General features: G+C 44.8%; 1 protein-coding gene across 1 annotated transcript; it reads right to left on the reverse strand.

The window, feature by feature from the left end:
- Positions 1–602: 602 nt before the first annotated feature.
- On the reverse strand, positions 603–17,332 carry LOC120997020 (antileukoproteinase-like). Its single transcript, XM_040426931.1, has 4 exons — positions 16,975–17,332; positions 10,533–10,676; positions 1,694–1,842; positions 603–712 (listed from the first exon to the last, which is right to left on the reverse strand). The coding sequence occupies exons 1-4, from the start codon at positions 17,057–17,059 to the stop codon at positions 707–709; spliced, it is 384 nt and encodes a 127-aa protein (XP_040282865.1). The 5' UTR covers positions 17,060–17,332; the 3' UTR covers positions 603–706.
- Positions 17,333–23,611: the final 6,279 nt, after the last annotated feature.

Genomic DNA, 23,611 nt, shown 5'->3' on the forward strand with positions numbered 1-23,611 from the left:
AACTCTACCCTCTCTAAACGTATATGTTGGTAACTGGCGCAGCAACGCTAGACTTCATGAGACAATCTTTTCTTGAGAAAATGTTTCAGTTTGTTAGGAGACAAGATCAGCAAGACAGCATTGAAATAAAAATTAAAGTCAGGCAGAATACAGCATGAGGTAGATGGAAGTGCGAAGCAGCAGATGAAAAGGGCAGTGCTGCCAAACATAGCATTTTATACCCCAGAGAACAAAGCAATAATTTGTATTATCAAGTTTTCTGCAGTGCACTGAAGTCCAAAAAGTTCAATGTTTACATCCAGATTGCACATTGACCTGTAAGGCCAATGGTCAACCTGTTTTTCAGGTCTGAACAGGACTTGAACTCCTGGGTCATTACTTCAAAGGATATAATAATTATAGTGGATGGCATTATCTCTGATGAATTATCTCTGATTATCTGAAAAACGAGTGCCGTGGTTTCTTCCTATTACTTCAAAGGAGTCATATGCGGTATTTGACAGATATTTACCCGAGAGTCTCCATAACATACAGGATGATTATATAATATATTGTTCTTATACAACCACCCAATACAAACAGATGAGGTCACAGGACAACGATGGGGGAGATGATTTTTTATTACATGCAGAATAATCAAAGCTGTAAACAATGAGCTGGCTGCAGATCCTTGTCATGGTCCACGGACGATGGTCAGTATCTTGCTTCATTTCTGGAAGGCAGAACATTGTGGTTAATTTAGAATATATACCGGAAATTATTAGTGGGGGTGATAAAGGTTCACATTTGGACTTTGGCTCAGAGGGTTTATGTGGATCTGACTGATGAATGTATGTGGAGGTTACAAGCAGCTGATTGGTTGGATGTAGCAATTTCAAGAAACTGATTGGTTTGAACAAGCAGTTGATTAGTTAGATGTGGCAGATACCAGCAACTAATTGGCTGCATGTGGCGGTCAGATACCAGCAACAGATGACTGGCTGCATGTGGCGGTCACAAGCAGCTGATTGGCTGGGTGGAGAAGATACCAGCAGCTGATTGGCTGGATGTGGTACATTATTTATAAATAGCTAATTGGCTGACAGTGGTGCTTACAAGCAGCTGATTGGCTGCATCTGGTGGTCACAAACAGCTCATTGGCTGGATGTGGTGGTCGCAGGAAGCTGATTAGCTGGATTTAATTGAGCTGCCAAATTAAGAACTTTTTAGTTGTGTAAGTTTGGCTTCATGCACACAACCGTAGCAGGTCAATGCCCATATTGTGGTCCACAAATAGCAGATCTGCAATATACAGCCACCAGCCATGTGAGCACTGTATCACAAACGTGGACCCTTTCACTTGATTAGGTCCACAGTACAGAATATAGGGTGCATGCACTACTTTTTAGCGGTGCGGACCGTCGGATGCGAATCGAGGACCTCATTCAAGTGAATGGATGAAGGGTGGTGCTATTTCTGAAAATGTAAAGCGGAGACCTCCTTCTAATCCCATAAATCTTCTTCAATGCCTTCCAGCCCCTAGTATAAAGAGAAAGTCCTCAACTAATGGTTGATGGGGTAAGATCATTCTAGGACTTCCTGCTGGGATAGAGTGAGATAGAGCTGCTTCTCCTTATGTAATAGTGATGATGAGACAAGACAATCTGGCAAACATATACAGTATCGGTTTAATTTGATCCGTTCTGTTACTTACAGGAGTCATGCATTGCCACTGGCACATGTAATCACAGCACTTCTGATTCCCGAGACAATGGTGGTCTCCACTGCACTTTATTTCAGTGTAAGGAGTCTTACAAGGGAGAAGTGACATAAATACTGGACACTTCCCAGGTATATTTGCAACTAGAGAAAGAAAAGCCACGAGAAGAGAGAATTATTGAGGCTGATTATTAATGTGTAGGGTTGAGCCAAGCCGAACTGCAAAGTTCGGGTTCGTACCAAAATTTGCGAGTTCGGGTACCACTGAAGTTCAGGTTCGGGTTCAGTGTTCGGGTGATTTTATTATTTTCCATTATAACATGGTTATAACTGAAAGTAATAGCATTCCGGATACAGAATGATAAATAAAAAGGCCATTGAGGGGTTAAAAATTAAAAAAAACTCACCTCATCCAATTGACCGCGCAGCCGGTATCCTCTTCTTTCTTCTTTCTGCAGGACGTGCAAAAGGATCTGCGATGACGTCCCCTCACTCACCACGTGGTGACGTCATCACAGGTCCTTTTGCAGGTACAGAAGAAAGATGAGGATACCGACTGTGCGATCAAGTAGATGAGGTGAGTTTTTTTAAAATTATTTTTAACCCCTCAATGGCCATTTTATTTAGCATTCTGTTTAAGTGAAGTTTGGGTCCCCATTGACTTTAATAGGGTCCGGGTTTGGGGTCAAGTTTGGGTGTTGAACCCAAACTTTGACCTGAAGTTAGGCCGAACCCAGCGAACCTGAACTTCCACGGGTTCGCTCATGCCTAGTAATGTGTCCTCCGCTGTAAAGGAACAGGAGATGCATCCGGCCGGCCTCACATCACTTAGTTTTCCTATTTTTGTGATTGATACACTCCACTTTACAATATTTTTTGCAGAATTTCTCGACTCCCTTACAATCGCCGTCCACTTTACAGTTTCCAGGTTTTGGTCGGCCCGGCACCTGGTCTGTGGTATTGGGCATGTTCCAGGCTTCACATCTGGAGGCAAATGGTCATTAAACTAATGGGGTCATTTATCAAACTGGTGTAAAGTAGACCGGGTTTAGTTGCCCATAGCAACCAATCAGATTCCACCTTTCATTTTCCTAAGGAGCTATCAAAAATGAAAGGTGGAGTATGATTGGTTGCTATAGGCAACTAAGCCAGTTCTACTTTACACCAGTTTGATAAATGACCCCATACATGTCTAGATGTAACTGCAGAAAGATAAGTCACAGCACTTCATATCCTAAGTAACTGGAAGTGTGGCATCAATAAGATTGATAGCCAGATAACAGCAGACTAGTGAGTGCAGCTCTGGAGATAATACAGAATGTAACTCAGGATCAGTACAGGATAAGTAATGTAATGTATGTACACAGTGACAGCACCAGCAGACTAGTGAGTGCAGCTCTGGAGTATAATACAGGATGTAACTCAGGATCAGTACAGGATAAGTAATGTAATGTATGTACACAGTGACTGCACCATCAGAATAGTGAGTGCAGCTCTGGAGTATAATACAGGATGTAACTCAGGATCAGTACAGGATAAGTAATGTATATACACAGTGACTGCACCAGCAGAATAGTGAGTGCAGCTCTGGTTACAGGATGTAACTGTCACCGCCAGCTCTGTGAGAAGGTCTGTTAGACGTTCTTCGCTACCTCTTGCATAATGTTCTTTGTTTTGGTTTCACTTTGTCATCTTCTTTCCTTCTCCCAGCTGTCACCTATTTGCACTGATTGTCTCACTTTATATTCCCTCCCATACTGCCTCACTTTGCGGTTTATACTTCTTCCTGGATGAGTTGTTCACTGCTGGATGCTCCTTCTCCTGATTCCTCAGATAAGTCTGTTTCCTTTATTTGTGTAACCTTGCTGGCTTGATTGTAGGTGACCCTGACTCTGTACGTATTAAGTGCAGGGAGCCGGTGGTCGTGTCCCCTCACTATTATAGGGTTTTCGGGTATCACATAGTATAAGGTACGTGGATATGCAATCGTCTACCATAAAGACCTTTGCATGGGCATAGCAGTCAGGGAGAGCTCTAGGGGTTTTATAGGGGTCACCCATATGCTCCTTAGTTTGGGATCAAGCCAGTCGGATGTTTATTTCTAAGTTCCAGCTTTCTGCAACACCATCCGTGACATTATAAACCGCCATTACCGTCTTAAGCATGGATCCGGTTTCAGCCTTGATTGACCGCATGCAGGGTCTTTCACTGGAGGTAGCAGATCTCCGTAAAACTGTGTCTCAGTTTCAGGTGACCGGTTCTGCTTGCGTTCATGGAGTTTGTTCCGAGCCTAAGATCTCGCTTCCGGATACGTTCTCCGGGGGTAGTGAGAATTTTGTTTGCTTTAGAGAGGTTTGCAAACTCCATTTTTCGCCTACTTCCCCATTCCTCTGGTAATGAGGAGCAGAGGGTGGGGATCATCATCTCGCTGCTCAGGGATAACGCTCAGTCTTGGGCCTTTTCTCTTATCTGCCAGGGTGGCGCTAGACAGCAAGAACATCATTTGTGAGATTTTTGTAGATAATGGAGCAGATGTCAATCTCATTGACAATCAATTTGCAATAACGCATGGTTTCTAGGTATGCACTTTGGAAAAGGATATACCTGTTTTTGCTATCGATTCCACTCCACATTCTCAAAGATCGTTAAAGGGCATAGTTCACAATATCCGTTTGACTGTGGGTGACGCTCATGTTGAGGATATGTCACGTTTCGTCTTAAGCGGATTACCTACTCCTCTAGTGTTGGGGCTACCCTGGCTCACTAAACATAACCCCACCATTGATTGTCAAGCAAGTCAAATAAATGGTTGGAATGAGTTCTGCAGAGAGAATTGCCTCATGGCGTCTCTTTCAGAGGTTTTTACCAAGACTGTGCCATCTTTTCTCTCAGAATTTTCGGATGTGTTTTCCGAGAGTGGTGTCCAGGAGTTGCCCCCGCACCTGGAGTATGACTGCCCTATTAATCTCATCCCAGTCGCCAAACTGCCAAAATCACGTTTATACAATCTCTCCCAACCTGAAAGAGTCGCTATGCGTACTTATATCTCTGAGAGCCTGAGAAAGGGACACATCCGACCCTCGAAGTCACCTGTTGCCACTGTTTTTTTTTTTTGTTAAGAAAAAAGATGGTTCTTTAAGACCTTGTCTGGATTTCAGGGAGCTGAACCGTATCACGATTCGTGACCCATATCCGCTTCCTCTAATCCCGGACCTGTTTAACCAGATTGTTGGGGCTAAGGTTTATTCTAAGTTGGATTTAAGAGGGGCATACAACCTTGTCAGGGTCAGGGAAGGGGACGAATGGAAGACGGCCTTCAATACCCCTGAGGGTCATTTCGAGAATTTGGTTATGCCCTTTGGTTTGATGAATTCTTTGGCCGTCTTCCAACATTTTGTGAACAGCATTTTTCATCATTTAATGGGGAAATTTGTACTGGTGTATCTGGATGACATTTTGATTTCTTCTCCTGATTTCAAGACTCATCGAGACCACCTACGTCAGGTCTTGCTGATTCTGCGGGATAACAAATTGTACGTTAAACTGGAAAAATGTGTGTTTGTGGCTCTGGAGATTCAATTTTTTTGTTTTCTTCTCTCCACTTCTGGTTTTCGCATGGACCCTGAGAAGGTCAGTGCTGTGCTTGATTGGGAGCTTCCTGAGAATCAGAAGGCGCTGATGTGATTTTTGGGTTTTGCCAATTATTACAGAAAGTTCATTTTGAATTTTTCCTCTGTTGTTAAGCCACTCACTGATATGACTAAAAAGGGGGTAGATTTTTCTTCGTGTTCGGTAGATGCGCTTAAAGCTTTTTCTAGTATCAAAGAGAGTTTTGCTTCCGCTCCCATTTTGGTACAACCTGATGTCTCTCTACCTTTTATTGTTGAGGTGGACGCTTCTGAGGTGGGTGTGGGTGGGTCTTATCTCAGGGTCTCTCTCCTGCCAAATGGCGACCGTGTGCCTTTTTCTCAAGGAAACTCTCCTCTGCAGAGAGAAATTACGATGTGGGAGATAGGGAGTTGTTTGCCATCAAATTAGCTTTTGAGGAATGGCGCCATTGGTTAGAGGGAGCCAGACACCCTATTACCGTGTTTACAGACCATAAGAATCTGCCCTACTTGGAATCGGCCAAGCGTCTGAACCCGAGACAGGCCAGATGGTCTTTGTTCTTTTCTAGGTTTAATTTTGTTGTTACGTTCCGCCCTGGGGTTAAAAATGTGAAGGCGGATGCCCTGTCACGTTGTTTTCCGGGAGGGGGGAACTTTGAAGACCCGGGTCCCATTTTGGCTGAAGGGATGGTCGTCTCTGCTCTTTATCCTGATTCGGAGCAGAGGCTCAGGCAGCCCAGGCAGTGGCTCCTGATCTTTGTCCCCCTGGGAGGTTGTTTGTGCCTCTCGCTTTATGACACAAGGTTTTTAAGGAGCACCATGATACTGTCCTTGCTGGGCACCCGGGGAGCAGAGCCACAGTGGATCTCATTGCTCAGAGATTCTGGTGGCCAGCGCTTTGTAAGACGGTTGAGGGTTTTGTGGCAGCCTGCGAGACCTGCGCTCGTGCCAAGGTCCCTCATTCATGGCCATCGGGTTCTCTCCTCCCGTTACCCATTCCTTCCCGTCCTTGGACGCATCTGTCTATGGACTTCATTATGGACCTGCCTCGTTCCTCGGGGAAGACTGTGATTCTGGTAGTAGTGGACCATTTTAGCGCATTTCATTCCCTTTCCTGGGTTACCCAATGCTAAGACGCTGGCGCAAGCGTTTGTTGATCACATTGTTAAATTGCATGGCATTCCTTCAGACATCGTTTCTGATAGGGGCACGCAATTTGTTTCCAGATTCTGGAAGGCCTTCTGTTCTCGCTTGGGGGTTCGGTTGTCGTTCTCTTCTGCTTTTCACCCGCAGTCGAATGGTCAGACCGAACGCGTCAATCAGAATCTGGAGACATATCTGCGCTATTTTGTGGCGGAGAATCAGGAGGATTGGTGTTCTTTTTTGTCCCTTGCTGAGTTTGCTTTAAATAACCGTCGTCAGGAGTCCTCTGATAAGTCACAACTTTTTGGTGCATATGGGTTTCATCCGCAGTTTGGGACATTCTCTGGAGAGGGGTCTTCTGGTTTATCTGAAGAGGAGAGATTTTCCTCGTCTTTGTCATTTATTTGGCAAAAGATTCAGGGGAATCTGAAGAGGATGAGTGAGAGATATAAGCGTGTGGCGGATAAGAGACGTGTGCCTGGTCCGGACCTGAATGTGGGGGATCTGGTGTGGTTGTCTACAAAGAATATCAAACTGAAGGTTCCCTCCTGGAAGTTGGGTCCTAAGTTTATTGGGCCTTACAAGATCTTGTCAGTCATCAATCCCGTTGCCTTCCGTCTTGATCTTCCTCAGACTTGGAAGATCCATAATGTTTTTCACAGGTCCCTATTAAAACCTTATGTCCAACCCACTGTACCCTCCTCTTTGCCTCCTCCTCCGATTGTTGTTGATGGTAATCTTGAATTTCAGGTTTCTAGGATTGTGGATTCTCGCATTATCCGCTGTTCTCTCCAGTACCTCATTCATTGGGAGGGTTATGGTCCTGAGGAGAGGATGTAGGTCCTAGTGGCGGGCATTAAGGCCACTCGTCTTATCAGGGCTTTCCATAGGTCTCATCCTGAGAAGGTGGGCTCTAAGTGTCCGGAGTCCACCCGTAGAGGGATGGGATGGGCTGGGCTGTCACCGCCAGCTCTGTGAGAAGATCTGTTAGACGTTCTTCGCTACCTCTTGCATGACGTTCTTTGTTTTGGTTTCACTTTGTCATCTCCTTTCCTTCTCCCAGCTGTCACCTATTTGCACTGATTGTCTCCCTTTATATTCCCTCCCATACTGCCTCACTTTGCGGTTTATACTTCTTCCTGGATGAGTTGTTCACTGCTGGATGCTCCTTCTCCTGATTCCTCAGATATGTTTGTTTCCTTTATTTGTGTTTCCTTGCTGGCTTGATTTTAGGTGACCCTGACTCCGTCCGTATTAAGTGCATGTAGCCGGTGGTTGTGTCCCCTCACTATTATAGGGTTTTCAGGTGTCACATAGTATAAGGTACGTGGACATGCAAACGTCTACCATAAAGACCTTTGCATGGGCATAGCAGTCAGGGAGAGCTCTAGGGGTTTTATAGGGCTCACCCATATGCTCCTTAGTTTGGGATCAAGCCAGTCGGATGTTTATTATAAGTTCCAGCTTTCTGCAACACCATCCGTGACAGTAACTCAGGATCAGTACAGGGTAAGTAATGTAATGTTCCTAATGGCTGTATCCTTCTTTAGCTAACATTACTTCTAGGTGCACACTGAATCTTCTGGGTCATATGCAATAAGCAGGACACTGGGTCAGTGGGGATGCTATGCAGTGAGTCATATTTAGGTGTGTATAAGTTCGTGACGCCAGTTGTAGCTTGCGCAGGTAATGTAGCAGGGCCCTTTAAGATGTTATGAGCACACGTACTAGGTGAGGAATGCCAGAGGGGGATATTGTCTCTGTATGGCAGATTTGGTAGTGTCAACGGTGTCTCCTACCTTGGTACGGCTGGACTCCTGTATCCTGGCTCACATGCAACAAAATTGCAAAATTGTAACTGAGGAATGATGAAATTCCACACAGATAATAGGGTCCAACTTGTCTTTACTTGGTGTTATAATATGCAGCTTTAGATCCATACAATGTACAGCAATAGTCTAGGATCCCAGCAGGTATTGGCAATATGTGGCAGGAATTATATAGATATTCTGCATCTGAACATACGCCTATTAGAATCTGACAGGTATCTATCTTCTGCTCTGTCTGTGGTCTGCTTGATATGGGCCTGACTAGCTGAAGGAGGTACTTATCTTCTCCTTGTCTTGGAATCTGTACTTACAGGACTGCTCGCAGGGAATGGTGGTGGCTTCCTGGAGATCTGATAGTTCTGTAGATGGCTGCTTCCTTGGTTTTCAAGCTGTGGTAAGGGACTCAGGCTGGGAAGGTTGATCTTGGGCCTCAGCAGAGGCTTGGATCCCTGGTTGGGGTCCCTGTTTCTGGGAGCTCCTATTTACACAGCCTACCCCAACAGGGGGTGGCTGGTACACTGCCTAGAACTTTCTGTCCTCCTCCTGAAATAGGATGTGGGAACATTCCACTACTCCTCAGATAGGGAAGAGCTAGCCTGGAATGGACTATTCCAGTCTAGGTCTATTAACTAGCTATTGTCTGCCTACATATTTCTGCCACCTGCTGGTGTACATGGAAATTACAGCAAATACATATTAAACAGTCATAGAAATGGCAATGCACAGTTATATTAAACTAGTTGACAATATATTAACACTTGACATTATTGTAGCAGGGTGAAAGAGTTTTAGTGACATACTCTGGGATGTTACACATACGATGAGGCTCGGAGTGCTCACAGGTCCACAATTTGGAACATAAACTTATTGTATTCTTTCCTACTTCTGCCTCCAGTGAAGCTGAATATACCTCTGAGATGTTAAAGTCAATCTGTCAGCAGATCTGTCCCTATGATACTGGCTGACCTGTTAGGGTCCATTCACACGTCCGCAAAATGGGTCCACATCCATTCCGCAATTTTGCAGAACAGGTGCGGACCCATTTTTTTTCAATGGGGCCGGAATGTGCTGTCTGCATTTGCATTTGCGGATCCGTAAAAAAATAGAACATGTCCTATTTTCTATGAGAGTGCCGGCGATGTGCGGTCTGCAAAATGCGGAACGAACATTGCCGGTGTCCGTGTTTTGCGGATCCGCAAAACACATACGGACGTGTGAATGGACCCTTACATGTGCGCTTGGCAGCTGAAGACATCTATGTTGGTCCCATGTTCATATGTTCATTAAATTTATGCAAATGAGCTTCTAGGAGTAAAGGGGGCGTTAAAATTACACCTACAGGCTCGGTTTTGTCTACAACTGCTGCGCCCTCTGCTTTGTGATTGACAGGGCCAGGCAGTATAAATGTCATTACACCTGACCCAATCAAAGTCCAGAGGGCGCGGAATTTGTAGAGAGAGCGGAGTTGCTTGGTGTAATGGTGACGCCCCCGTTGCTCCTAGAGGCTCATTTACATATGTTAAAACACAGTTTTTCTCAGCCATGCGGGCACGTATGAACATGGGACCAACACAGATGTCTTCAGCTACCAAACGCAGATGTAAAAGGTCAGCCGGTGTCATAGGGACAAAGCTGCTGACAGATGCTTTTATAGCAGATTTTAATTAATCACAGACTTAAGGCTATGTTTTAGGGTACTTTCACTCTAGCGTTGTTCTTTTCCGTCATTGAGTTCCGTCCTAGGGGCTCTATACAGGAAAAGAAATGATCAGGCATGTCCCCATGCATTCTGAATGGAGAGCAATCCGTCTTCATGGCGGAGATAGTACCGCAGCATGCTACGGTTTTATCTCCGGCCAAAAAGACACATGCCTGAATGCGGCATTTTTTTCAATAGGAATGTATTAGTGCCGGATCCGTCCTTCCGGTCTGCGCATGCGAAGAAAATATATAATGGATCCGTCTCTCCGCATCCAGATCTGTCTACAAATGCTTTCCGTTTGCATGCAGATGCGATAGAACTTCTTGCCGGATCATTCTGCCGCAAGTGTGAAAGTTCCCTTACACGGTGGTAGTCCCTTATGAATTAGCCCCTTTGTACAAACCACTTTGATACGTTAAACCCTCTGACGGGTTATTGTCTGAGCTGTGAATTTATAGCAGATATTGGCAGATCAGGTGGAGCCGGTCATTTAACCACATCGCAATCCGCCTCCTGCACCAGGTGCCAAATCCTATTAAATAACGTGCTCACCTGTGAAGGGCTTCATGCATTTTAGAGTGCACTTATCCCTGCAGCACTTTAGGTTTCCACCACAGCCCCTGTCCGATTTGCATTCTCCAATAAGTGGATCTTTACATTTTGCCAATGGACCTGGTGGACATTCTCCAGGTTTCTCTGTAATTAAAGATTTTGATGTGTCACAAACTTTTCATGCAGTTACTGACTTCTTCTCAACCAGGTTCGCAACATGAAAAATATCTATCGGCACCCTGGTTGGATTGTCTCCTCCAGAAGAAACCAAGACGATATAACTAGATAATTAGAGATGAGTGAAACAAAGTCAAACTAATTGAGTTGTCCCCTGTCATTAGGACTCGTGAGGCAAGTAGGTAGGGCCAGGGGTGAGGGTGTAGCGCAGTGGTCACTTCCCTCCCCCCTGTGTGTGTGTGTGTACGCGACCGTTACAGATTAACAGACCCAATAACCACTGTATAATGAATCCTCTGGTGACCCTGACTGACCATGTCTCTAATCTGTCGCAGATGGTGCAGGAGTTAGGGGAAAAACTCAGTTCTTTTGAGTTAGGGCAAGGTTCTTTCACTCCTCAGGCCTCCAGTCCGCATTTTGAGCCCCAGATTAAGCTCCCAGAACCCTTTTCTGGAGACCGGAAGAAGTTTCTCTCTTTTAAGGAGAATTGCAAACTTTACTTCCGTTTGCGCCCCGTGTCCTCTGGCCCCGAGAGTCAACGCGTGGGCATTATCATTTCCCGACTACAGGGTGATCCTCAGGACTGGGCGTTCTCTTTACCTGCTGGCACCAGTTGTTTATCTTCTGTGGAGGGGTTCTTTCAGGCCCTAGGTACCCTCTATGATGAACCAGACAGGGCTCGAGTAGCCGAGACGGCTCTAAAGGCACTGGTTCAGGGCAATCTACCTGCGGAGGATTATTGCACCCAATTCAGAAGGTGGTGTGTCCCCTCAGGGTGAAACAAACCAGCCCTGAAGAGTCAGTTTAGGTCAGGTCTGTCTGATAATTTAAAGGATCTTCTGGTCAGTTATCAACTTCCAGAGACCTTAGAGGAGATGATGACCCTTGTTGTCCGACTTGACCGACGGGTTAGAGAGAGACGCCAGGAACAACAGTTCTCTTCCCAGATGGTGGTCCAGCCAGAGGCCTATCCCAGAGACAATGCTGAGGTCTCCACCGAGGAACCCATGCAGATTGGAATGACCCAAAGGAATCTTCGCCGCAGACGTGGAGAATGCTTTTACTGTGAAGATCCTGACCATTGGATCAACCAGTGTCCTAAGAAGGTCCTCTCTGTCAAGGCTCCTAAGGCAAGGCAACCTAAAGACCAGGTACACCCTGAATTTTCTAAATGTAAGCTTTTGGTACCCATTACGATTTCTCTGGGAGTAGACAAATGGCCGGGTAAGGCCTTTATTGATTCTGGCTCAGCGACTAGCTTTATTGACTCTGAGTATGCTGTAAGATTGGGTATTCCAATGTTTGCTTTACCAACTCCTATCCATGTCATGGCTATTGATGCTACTCCTCTTATTGGTGGTACGGTGATATCATGTACCTCAGAGATTTCTCTAACCGTGGGTGTGTGTCACTGATGTGGTACTAGGGTTGCCTTGGCTCCGACTACATAACCCCACTATAGATTGGTCCAATGGGGAGTTGGTGATATGGGGGCCTAAGTGTGACTCGTGCTTGTCCGTGGTACAGGCTGGGGTCTCAGTAAAGTCTGATACCTTACCCACTGTTGATAGGGAATATTCTGATGTATTCTCATCACCAACCCCGGAGGTTCTACCCCCCCATAGACCTTATGATTGTACCATAGAGCTAGTAGAGGGGGCCAAGTTTCCTAAGGGGCAAATTTATAATCTTTCTATGCCCGAACGCAAGGCCATGGAAGATTATATTAAGGAGAGCCTTGGTAAAGGGCATATTAGACCTTCTGTCTCTCCTATGGGGGGCGGGGTTTTTCTTCGTTAAGAAAAAAGATGGTGGTCTTAGGCAATGTATCGATTACCGGAGATTAAATAAAATCACTGTCCAGAATAGATACTCCCTCCCATTGATTCCGGATTTATTTAACCAGATTCTGGGGGCAACCTGGTTTTCCAAAATTGACCTGAAAGGGGCATATAATCTAATCCGAATCAAGGAGGGAGACGAATGGAAGACGGCATTCAATACTCCGGTAGGACACTTTGAATATCAGGTGATGCCTTTTGGACTCAGCAATGCCCCAGCTGTGTTCCAAAACTTCATGAATGACATTCTTAGGGAGTTCTTATGTAAATTTGTTATTGTCTATCTTGACGACATTTTGATATTCTCTCCTGACTTCGAATCCCATGTGTCTCATGTTAAACAAGTATTAGAGGTGTTGAGGGAGAATCAGCTATCCGCTAAGCAAGAGAAATGTGTCTTTGGTGTACAGGAGATTCTGTTTCTAGGGCATGTTCTGACTCCTCACGCCTTCAAGATGGATCCTGGTAAGGTACTAGCAATTAAGGAATGTGTAAGACCTTCATCCTTAAAGGCCTTACAACGGTTCCTAGGTTTCGCCAATTACTATCGTAAATTTATTATGAATTTTTCCGTAATTGCTAAACCGTTGACCGACCTTACTAAAAAAGGCGCAGATTTGGAGAATTGGTCTATTGAGGCCATTTCTTCATTTGAAAAATTAAAAAAGGCATTCAGTAGCGCTCCCATTCTGATCCAGCCTGATCAGGAGAGACCTTTTATTGTAGAGGTGGATGCGTCCGAGGACGGCGCAGGAGCAGTCCTTTCACAAGGTCCTGCTACCCTCACTAACCTGAGACCATGTGCCTTCTTCTCCAGTAAATTCTCTCCCACGGAGAGAAACTACGACATAGGGAATAGGGAGCTGCTGGCCATTAAATGGGCATTTGAAGAGTGGAGGCATTTTCTGGAAGGGGCAAGGCATTGTGTAACTGTTGTCACTGACCATAAAAACCTTATGTTTCTCAAGTCTGCTAAGAGGTTGAATCCCCGTCAAGCCAGATGGGCTCTGTTTTTTACTCTTTTTGATTTTTCCATTACGTTCAGGCCAGGAAGTAAAAATGTGAAGGCGGACGCATTATCTCGTAGCTTCCATGCTTTTCAAACTACTGAGGTACCACCTGAATCCATACTATCAGCAAAAATCTTCATAGCAGCTCTTACCCAGGATATCTCGGCTCGCATTAGGTCTGAACAACATCTGGCACCGGTATCCACCCCAACAGATAAGTTGTTTGTTTCCGTACAATTTTGACTCCAGCTGTTGGGTGAGTGTCACGATTCTGCCTTTTTTGGACATCCGGGTTTTGAGGGCACTAAGGATCTGGTTTCTAGATCTTATTGGTGGCCCACTCTAACTAGGGATGTCAAGTCCTACGTGTCAGCCTGTGAGGTTTGTGCTAGGTCTAAGACACCTAGGACTCTCCCTGTTGGTAACCTACGACCCCTACCCATTCCCAGTAGACCCTGGTCCCATATCTCGATGGACTTTATAACTGACCTACCGCCGGCGGAGGGTAAGACTGTAGTTTGGGTAGTGGTCGATAGGTTTAGCAAGATTTCATTCCCCTGTCTAAACTCCCGAATGCCAAAACTCTGGCGTCTATTTTTGTGAAACAAATTGTTCGATTGCATGGTATCCCGGAAAATATTGTTTCTGACAGGGGTGTGCAGTTTGTGTACAAATTCTGGAGGGCCTTCTGTCAAAAATGTAAAATTTCATTGTCTTTTTCCTCTGCCTACCACCCTGAGAGTAATGGGCAGACTGAACGCCTTAATCAGTCTGTGGAACAATTCTTGAGGTTGTATGTTGCTGATGACCAGCAATTATGGGTGAAATTTCTTCCATTGGCTGAATTTGCTTTGAATAACCGTGTCAATTCTTCTGCTGGGGTTTCACCTTTCTTTTGTAACCATGGTTTCCATCCGTCTCCTCCTCTAACCCTGAGGCGGATAGGCTCTCCTCTGAACTGTGCACAGTTTGGGCCCGGGTTCAATCGAACTTAGAAAAGGCTCAAAGTTCTCAGAAACTCAAGGCCGGTAGGAGACGTTCAAGGGGGGTGAATTTTCAGGTTGGGGATAAGGTATGGTTGTCCTCCAAGAATCTCTCTCTTAAGGTAGATTCTAAAAAGTTTGCTCCTCGTTTTATTGGACCATATAAGATCACTGAGGTGATTAACCCGGTATCATTTAGGTTGGAGCTACCCGAGTCATTCCACATTCATAATGTGTTCCATAAATCTCTACTTAAAAAATATTTTGAACCGGTAGTACCATCGAAAGCCTCGCCTCCGCCGGTTCTTGTTAATGATGCTGTCGAGTATGTGGTGTCTAAAATAGTGGATGTCAGGAAGGTGCGTAATTCCTTGCAGTACCTGATTCACTGGAAGGGGTATGGACTGGAAGAGAGATCTTGGGTACCTGCCAGGGAGGTTCATGCTCCTAGACTTGTTCGAAAATTTCAGTTAGAACACCCTGAAAGGCCATCGCCTGAAGTCTTGGGTCCGGTGGCCCCTCGTAAAAGGGGGGGTACTGTAACAGGGTTCCGAAGGTGCACTCGGTCCCCCATTAGCCGCAGACCTGCTGCTTAGCTTTGGGAATGAGGATCTGTGTTTGACCTCGTTCCCAGGGCGGCTTTACTAGCTGGGTGGCTCCCTGCTCCTAAGTCTGCCTTGAGTGCCGAGCTGATCACTTGGTGCTCGACTGGTTGGTCTGTCGGTCATGTGACGCTGGCCACATCACATGACCCTCACTCCCCACTATAAATACAGGCAGCCTGCTGGCCACAGGTTGCCTGTTAATTTAGGTTCCACCTGTGGTTTTGTCTTTCCTGGTGTACTTTCCTCCTGTTGAATTCCTGACGATCCTCTGCCTGCTCCTTGTGTACTTTGCTGCTCTCCTGGTATTCTGACCCCGGCCTCCTCCTGACGATCCTCTGCTGACTCCTTTGGTACTTCACGATTCTCCTGGTATTTATGACCCCGGCTTCTCCTGACAATTCTCTGCTTGCTCCATTTGTACTTTGTAGCTTTCCTGGTATTCTCGGTCCGTTCTCGTTCTGTTGTTTGTATGTCTGTCATCCCTGCACTTAGTCCAAGCTAGGGATTGCCGTCCAGTTGTCCCCTGTCATTAGGACTCGCGAGGCAATTAGGCAGGGCCAGGGGTAAGGGTGGAGCGCAGTGGTCACTTCCCTCCCCCCTGTGTGTGTGTGTGTACGCGACCGTTACAGCAGCAGAGGATCAATAAGGATGACCTCCCCTGGACAACTTCTTGATTCTTTATGTCTACCATCCATTAAGGGGTTTGCATGCTCGGACAATACCTTTTTTTTAGTTGGAAGGGTCACTCAAAAATAATTGTTGCTGGGACCCCAGAAACCCCTTTAAATGGTAACAATCATAAAATTGTGCTCTACTGGTTATACTGGTCAGACACATGGTAATTGTTTCTAAGTTTTTAGAGGTGAAAGCATTTACTTGATTCCCACATTCCAGCTCTACCTATAGCATGATGACCTGTTAAAGGTTAAATGGTGGCATGGACATGTGGAGATATTACAGGGTGAGGATACATTTCAATGTGTAGAGGCCCACAACTTATTTATGGTTGTTGGCTCAGACAAGGAAAAACAAGGAAAACCAGTGGAGTCTTGACCATGTTTAGAAAATGTTTCATCTCACACTGGACTATAATGCTTAAGGGACATAAAGGAGACAGAGGAACAGAATAAGCCACGAAGATATGGAGACAATTACAGGGATCATGGTGAAAATGTTTGCAATTTTTTTTAAACTTGGCCTAGAGCAGAAGGTTGTGTAAAATAAAGCTACTGTATGATGTCACTTCCATCAATTACATGCCCGAATGCTGATGCCAATCACTAGCCTCAGATAACCACTGAGGTCAGTGATTGTCAGAATTGGTCATGTGAATGGTGGGTGTGAAGCCATTGCTGCAGGACCCGAGGAGGGTCTGGGACTGAAGCACTGTGCTGGAGTGTCAGGGCATATAAAAGGTAAGGTTTTTTTAAATTTTATTTATACAGTCCCTTTTCGTGGGTCAAATTTAAAAAAAATATTTGAAAACCCCTTAATCTCATAAGTTCTTATTTATGAATGTTCCCCCTCCACTTCCCCTTTCCCTGAGAATATACATGTCCTTAATTAAAAGGGATGACATTACTAATACTACAGTTTCTAATAGGGTCTTTTTTGTGTCTGGTGAGATCAGTTTCACAGCTCAACCTCTCCCTATGCATACAACGCTTCTCAGTCCAGCTATGGACATTTGATAGAAGCCCACTGTGGGCATAAGTTGTATCCAGCACAGTCGACTAGCAGACACAACTGAAATATGTGAATCCGCCTTTAGATACCCCTTAGAAGGGTCTTCATTGATCCCTGTGACTAATCAGCAGTAAAATTACCTGATGGTGGTTTGTCATGGTTGTCTGCTAAGGTTCCTGCAGAGAACAGAATGAGAAGAATGAGAGCGCTGGTCACTGGTGCCATATCTGCTGAGCACTGGAGATATCAACCACCCAGGTGAAGGATTCCCCATTTATAGAGATGTAGAAGGAAGGGAGGAGAAGCTACAGGGCAGGGTGTAGATTTTTTACAATCCTGGATTTCACAATTTATAGAATCAGGTAAAGACACCACTATAATTATGATTGGATTATAATTATTGTCAATAACTCCTTTGTTCCTTTGTTGGCAGAAGAACATTTCTATTTAAATCTACAAGACATTGGACATGGAACAGATGACACAGCCCTGGTTTCAGATCACAGGATTTATGTCCCTTAAAGTGGTTGTCCCACCAAAAATATTCTATAGTTTTCAAACCATAATTAAAAATATAGCATAGCCACTGAGTTATTCAATGAAATGTGTCTGTATTGTGCCACCTGCTGTTTGTTCTTTGTCTCATTTCTTTGACCTGCTCACTAAGAAGATAAGTAGGTCAGCACTCGCTTGAATGCACGCCGCGCGGGACCAGGACCGGTTTCCACGTGCAATGGAGTAAAGGATCCCAGCAGACGTGATGCTCGTGACAAGTTTATTGACAAAGTAACAATATGTCCCGTATTCTAGGACGCGTTTCGGCTATGGTAGCCTTTTTTAACAGGTATGTCCATTACAAAACACAGGTTTATATACACCTATAATGCCAGGAATAGGGAACCTTCCCGTGACATCAGACCCCAGAAGGGGCGGTACATACAAAGTAACAGAAAAGTTACAAAAACATATATAACATATATGTTTTTGTAACTTTTCTGTTACTTTGTATGTACCGCCCCTTCTGGGGTCTGATGTCACGGGGAGGTTCCCTATTCCTGGCATTATAGGTGTATATAAACCTGTGTTTTGTGCAATTCTGTTTATTTAGCAAACAATGGTGGTTGCTACGGCAAAGTAAATAGTGACGTTTCGGCACATCCGTGCCTTCATCAGACTGCAGCAAAAAAAGAGATAAATCAATAAATCAACGTACAGTGAATATATCAGGTATTTCCATCAGCATACATGATAGCGACTGTGTTCTATGTGCATCTGTTTCTCTTAAATTTACAAACACATAAATGCAGAGATAAAAATGATAATACTTTAAGAAAAGCAAAGAAGCAAAAAAAGTGCATGGAAAGATTTTGCTGCTGCAGATCAAGGCTATAAATCAGGTCTATGTTGGCAAGGACACAGTCATTAATAGTCATCCTCCTATGAAAGAACAGTCATATCTGAAGTGCATTAAGTAAATAATCACAATGGGAATTGATATTAATATTATAACGCCAGGTGGCAGTGCTTGCATATATCTATCACCAGGTAGAAGGTTCAAATGATTTGACAGAGGTTACTGGTAGATTCTATTTCTGTCTATGAGTCAGCAGGTAGGTACAGAAAATAATGGTCCAGATACTCAGGAGAGACTTACCCGGTGCCGCTTGTAGTGCAGAAGATCTCAGGTGTGGACGCAGTAGAGGGAAAAACATGCGGTTGTACCGCTGAAGAGAAGAGGCGCCATGTCTGGGGTCATTTGTGTGGGGATTTAAATACCCGCAGGCCTTCGCACCGTTTCTCGCACCTCCCGAACCGGAAGTGCGTCACGTGGAACGCAAGCTAAAGCCACCATGCGCTCCACCGACAGGAAGTGTCTGGGTGGAGCGCAGGGTGGTCCCGCAGATTCATTGCGATAGGTGGAATACATAAAACCGTGTGATACTTGCTGAGATGAATATATTAGGAAAGTATATATGGGATTGGCCTTTATATTAACAAAATCTATATAGTACAATAGAGTGCAATGAATATTAGGTGGATAATGTGTTCAAACGACCGGAAGTATATGGGGAATGTCAGTGATAGGATACAGTATGGGATGGCTGAGTACATGGGCTATTCTGCACTATAAGTATAGTTATGAGGGCGGGGTTTGTCATAACTATACTTATAGTGCTGATATACAAAATACATAGTAACGGACACTTTCTGTAGTATTTTATTCCACTTATTTACCTATATAATATTATATCCAATTTCTTGCATTTTAGCCTAAAACATCTTCTCTTCCCCTATAGTGCAGAATAGCCCATGTACTCAGCCATCCCATACTGTATCCTATCACTGACATTCCCCATATACTTCCGGTCGTTTGAACACATTATCCACCTAATATTCATTCCACTCTATTGTACTATATAGATTTTGTTAATATAAAAGCCAATCCCATATATACTTTCCTAATATATTTATCTCAGCAAGTATCACACTGTTTTATGTATTCCACCTATCGCAATGAATCTGCGGGACCACCCTGCGCTCCACCCAGACACTTCCTGTCGGTGGAACGCATGGTGGCTTTAGCTTGCGTTCCACGTGACGCACTTCCGGTTCGGGAGGTGCGAGAAACGGCGGGAAGGCGTGCGGGTATTTAAATCCCCACACAAATGACCCCAGACATGGCGCCTCTTCTCTTCAGCGGTACAACCGCATGTTTTTCCCTCTACTGCGTCCACACCTGAGATCTTCTGCACTACAAGCGGCACCGGGTAAGTCTCTCCTGAGTATCTGGACCATTATTTTCTGTACCTACCTGCTGACTCATAGACAGAAATAGAATCTACCAGTAACCTCTGTCAAATCATTTGAACCTTCTACCTGGTGATAGATATATGCAAGCACTGCCACCTGGCGTTATAATATTAATATCAATTCCCATTGTGATTATTTACTTAATGCACTTCAGATATGACTGTTCTTTCATAGGAGGATGACTATTAATGACTGTGTCCTTGCCAACATAGACCTGATTTATAGCCTTGATCTGCAGCAGCAAAATCTTTCCATGCACTTTTTTTGCTTCTTTGCTTTTCTTAAAGTATTATCATTTTTATCTCTGCATTTATGTGTTTGTAAATTTAAGAGAAACAGATGCACATAGAACACAGTCGCTATCATGTATGCTGATGGAAATACCTGATATATTCACTGTACGTTGATTTATTGATTTATCTCTTTTTTTGCTGCAGTCTGATGAAGGCACGGATGTGCCGAAACGTCACTATTTACTTTGCCGTAGCAACCACCATTGTTTGCTAAATAAACAGAATTGCACTTTACACAAACTTGGCTGCAGTCTCTGAATTTATTATTGATAGGGGTGGGAACCCTACTCCAGCAGAAAAATCCACCGTGCTACAAGGGCTTTCCTTTTAAACCTGTGTTTTGTAATGGACATACCTGTTGAAAAAGGCTACCATAGCCGAAACGCGTCCTAGAATACGGGACATATTGTTACTTTGTCAATAAACTTGTCACGAGCATCAAGTCACGTCTGCTGGGATCCTTTACTCCAATGCTCACTAAGAAGGCCGCACATGCTCAGTTTCATCTTTCAGCTGCCTTCCGAGTTGTGATAGGTAGAACATGGACACACACCCTGAGCTGCAGCAGAAGAGACACCCCCCATGAGCTGTCAGCTTGATATAAATCTAGCAGAGCAGGGCGAGCTAGACGCTGATGGAGGAAGACATGCAGAGTGTGAGCTTCGGCTGAAAAGAACAGAATCCATTGCCATCTGCAATTACCAGTCCTCTTCCAGGGCACATTTTCCCATTCTGACCCTCTCCAGCCCGAGTCGGAACTTCTGGGCTTTTTCCAATACTGTGGGCTGCCCCTGTGAGGTTGCGGTCTGTGCCGCGCGAGAGACCGCATCCTTGAGTTCCGGGTGGCGAGTGAACCGTAGCGGTCCTTGGAACCCGCTTACCACCTGGGGACCGATCGGGTCTATGTGGACCAGCTACCGTACGGAGATACAATCCCCTGGGTCAAATGCTGGAGTGTGGACGCACCGCTGACCGGAGTCATGCAGAACATTACATACCATTGCGGCCTGAGGATCGCTGGGGCCTTGCTGATAGACCTCTACTCCTGCCCTTGATACACATCAGGGAAAATCATAAGGTGAGAGGAGATACTCACTTAAATCCAGAGCCTTCTACAGCGCCAATAACTCGCTTAGTCTCTACCTTAGAAGGGACAGACTATATTCCCCTTCTCACTGCTCTGCAGCATCATAGGCCAAAGACTTAGCTAGTCAAGATATAAGTACTGTGCACCCAGAGGCATTATACTTTCCTCGGGAGGATTATTACCCTTACTACCTCCATCTTATAGGCCAAGCCTAAATTTATATTGCTGGACCCCCTCTTGTGTGTTAGGGGAGGTCTGAAGATCGCCCAGCATGAAGGCCCGGCATTGAAGCCCAGCATGGAGGCCCAGCATGAAGGCCCGGCATGGAAGCCCAGCATGAAGGCCCGGCATGGAAGTCCAGCATGAAGGCCCGGCATGGAAGCCCAGCATGAAGGCCCGGCATGGAAGCCCAGCATGAAGGCCCGGCATGGAAGCCCAGCATGAAGGCCCTGCATGGAAGCCCAGAGGTCATGTGACAGGAAGTGTGGAGTAAATCTTCCCGGCAGATTCAATCCGCAGATGCGCTCTGCCAGACCGCTCAACCCTCTGGCTGTCAGAGTCAGTATGGCCGCCGGCCTGTGATGGCTTGTCTCAAGTCTTATTGCCCTGCTGTCCTGACTGTCTGCTGGAGCTCGCAGGCAATTCACAGAGGTTAACCCTTTTCAATGTGCTGTTATCTGCCTCCTTTCTGAGCCTTTCTTCTGGAATTGAAGGCTCTGTCCTGTCCGGTATTATATGTCTGCTTATATAGCATATGTAGGACAAGTGCGCATGGCCGGGTGTGCTCTACGTCAGCATCTCCCTAGGCGCATGCGCACTTGTTCAGCGTGCGTTCTAGCGAGGCTTTCCACGGACCGGAAGAGGTACTTTGGCACGCTCCGATAAAGAAGCCGTCCTCTTGTTTTATAACAAATTTACTATATTCGTATGGATTGTTTTTCACTATATGTTCTCTTTGAGGGCCAGGTCCGGGGATAAATGTAAGATTTTGATGATTTCTATGCCGTTATGTTTGTGACCCGGAAGTGACATCATCTGAACCCCATGACACCATATTGTTAGTCCGTACATATGTATAAAATGTCAGTTTTTCATGTGCATTAGTATTATGCTCCTGATGAAGGGGACTTATTCTGTGCCCCGAAACGCATTGAGCTCCATTTCCTGATTGTTTGGAAATAAAGGATTTTTTTGCAAGAAGAACCGACTCGGGTACTGCTGCTTCATTCTAAGATTCTTGAAGCGATCCAAGATTAGGAGAACTTTTTGTTGGGTGTCTTGAGCTTTATCCCTCAAAATTTCCTCCCAGTGAAGTGATATAAAGGTCATGGCAGCTCCTTAACCACTTCAGCCCCCATAGCTTAAACACTCTGAAAGACCAGGCCACTTTTTACACTTCTGACCTACACTACTTTCACCGTTTATTGCTCGGTCATGCAACTTACCACCCAAATGAATTTTACCTCCTTTTCTTCTCACTAATAGAGCTTTCATTTGGTGGTATTTCATTGCTGCTGACATTTTTACTTTTTTTGTTATTAATCGAAATTTAACGATTTTTTTGCAAAAAAATGACATTTTTCACTTTCAGTTGTAAAATTTTGCAAAAAAAACGACATCCATATAGAAATTTTGCTCTAAATTTATTGTTCTACATGTCTTTGATAAAAAAAAAATGTTTGGGTAAAAAAAAAATGGTTTGGGTAAAAGTTATAGCGTTTACAAACTATGGTACAAAAATGTGAATTTCCGCTTTTTGAAGCAGCTCTGACTTTCTGAGCACCTGTCATGTTTCCTGAGGTTCTACAATGCCCAGACAGTACAAACACCCCACAAATGACCCCATTTCGGAAAGTACACACCCTAAGGTATTCGCTGATGGGCATAGTGAGTTCATAGAACTTTTTTTTTTTTGTCACAAGTTAGCGGAAAATGATGATTTTTTTTTTTTTTCTTACAAAGTCTCATATTCCACTAACTTGTGACAAAAAATAAAAACTTCTATGAACTCACTATGCCCATCACGAAATACCTTGGGGTCTCTTCTTTCCAAAATGGGGTCACTTGTGGGGTAGTTATACTGCCCTGGCATTCTAGGGGCCCAAATGTGTGGTAAGGAGTTTGAAATCAAATTCTGTAAAAAATGACCAGTGAAATCCGAAAGGTGCTCTTTGGAATATTGGCCCCTTTGCCCACCTAGGCTGTAAAAACGTGTCACACATCTGGTATCTCCGTATTCAGGAGAAGTTGGGGAATGTGTTTTGGGGTGTCTTTTTACATATACCCATGCTGGGTGAGAGAAATATCTTGGTCAAATGCCAACTTTGTATAAAAAAATGGGAAAAGTTGTCTTTTGCCAAGATATTTCTCTCACCCAGCATGGGTATATGTAAAATGACACCCCAAAACACATTCCCCAACTTCTCCTGAATACGGAGATACCAGATGTGTGACACTTTTTTGCAGCCTAGGTGGGCAAAGGGGCCCATATTCCAAAGAGCACCTTTCGGATTTCACAGGTCATTTTTTACAGAATTTGATTTCAAACTCCTTACCACACATTTGGGCCCCTAGAATGCCAGGGCA

This window comes from Bufo bufo, chromosome 4 (assembly GCF_905171765.1).
Source record: "Bufo bufo chromosome 4, aBufBuf1.1, whole genome shotgun sequence".
In the NCBI taxonomy this organism is placed as follows: Eukaryota; Metazoa; Chordata; class Amphibia; order Anura; family Bufonidae; genus Bufo; species Bufo bufo.

Coding starts and splice junctions, on each gene's coding strand:
- LOC120997020 (XM_040426931.1), bottom strand. CDS start 17,059: ATGGCACCAGTGACCAGCGCTCTCATTCTTCTCATTCTGTTCTCTGCA. Junction 10,677..16,974: donor CCATGACAAACCACCATCAG/GTAATTTTACTG, acceptor CTTTAATTACAG/AGAAACCTGGAGAATGTCCA. Junction 1,843..10,532: donor ATGCATGAAGCCCTTCACAG/GTGAGCACGTTA, acceptor TTCTTTCTCTAG/TTGCAAATATACCTGGGAAG.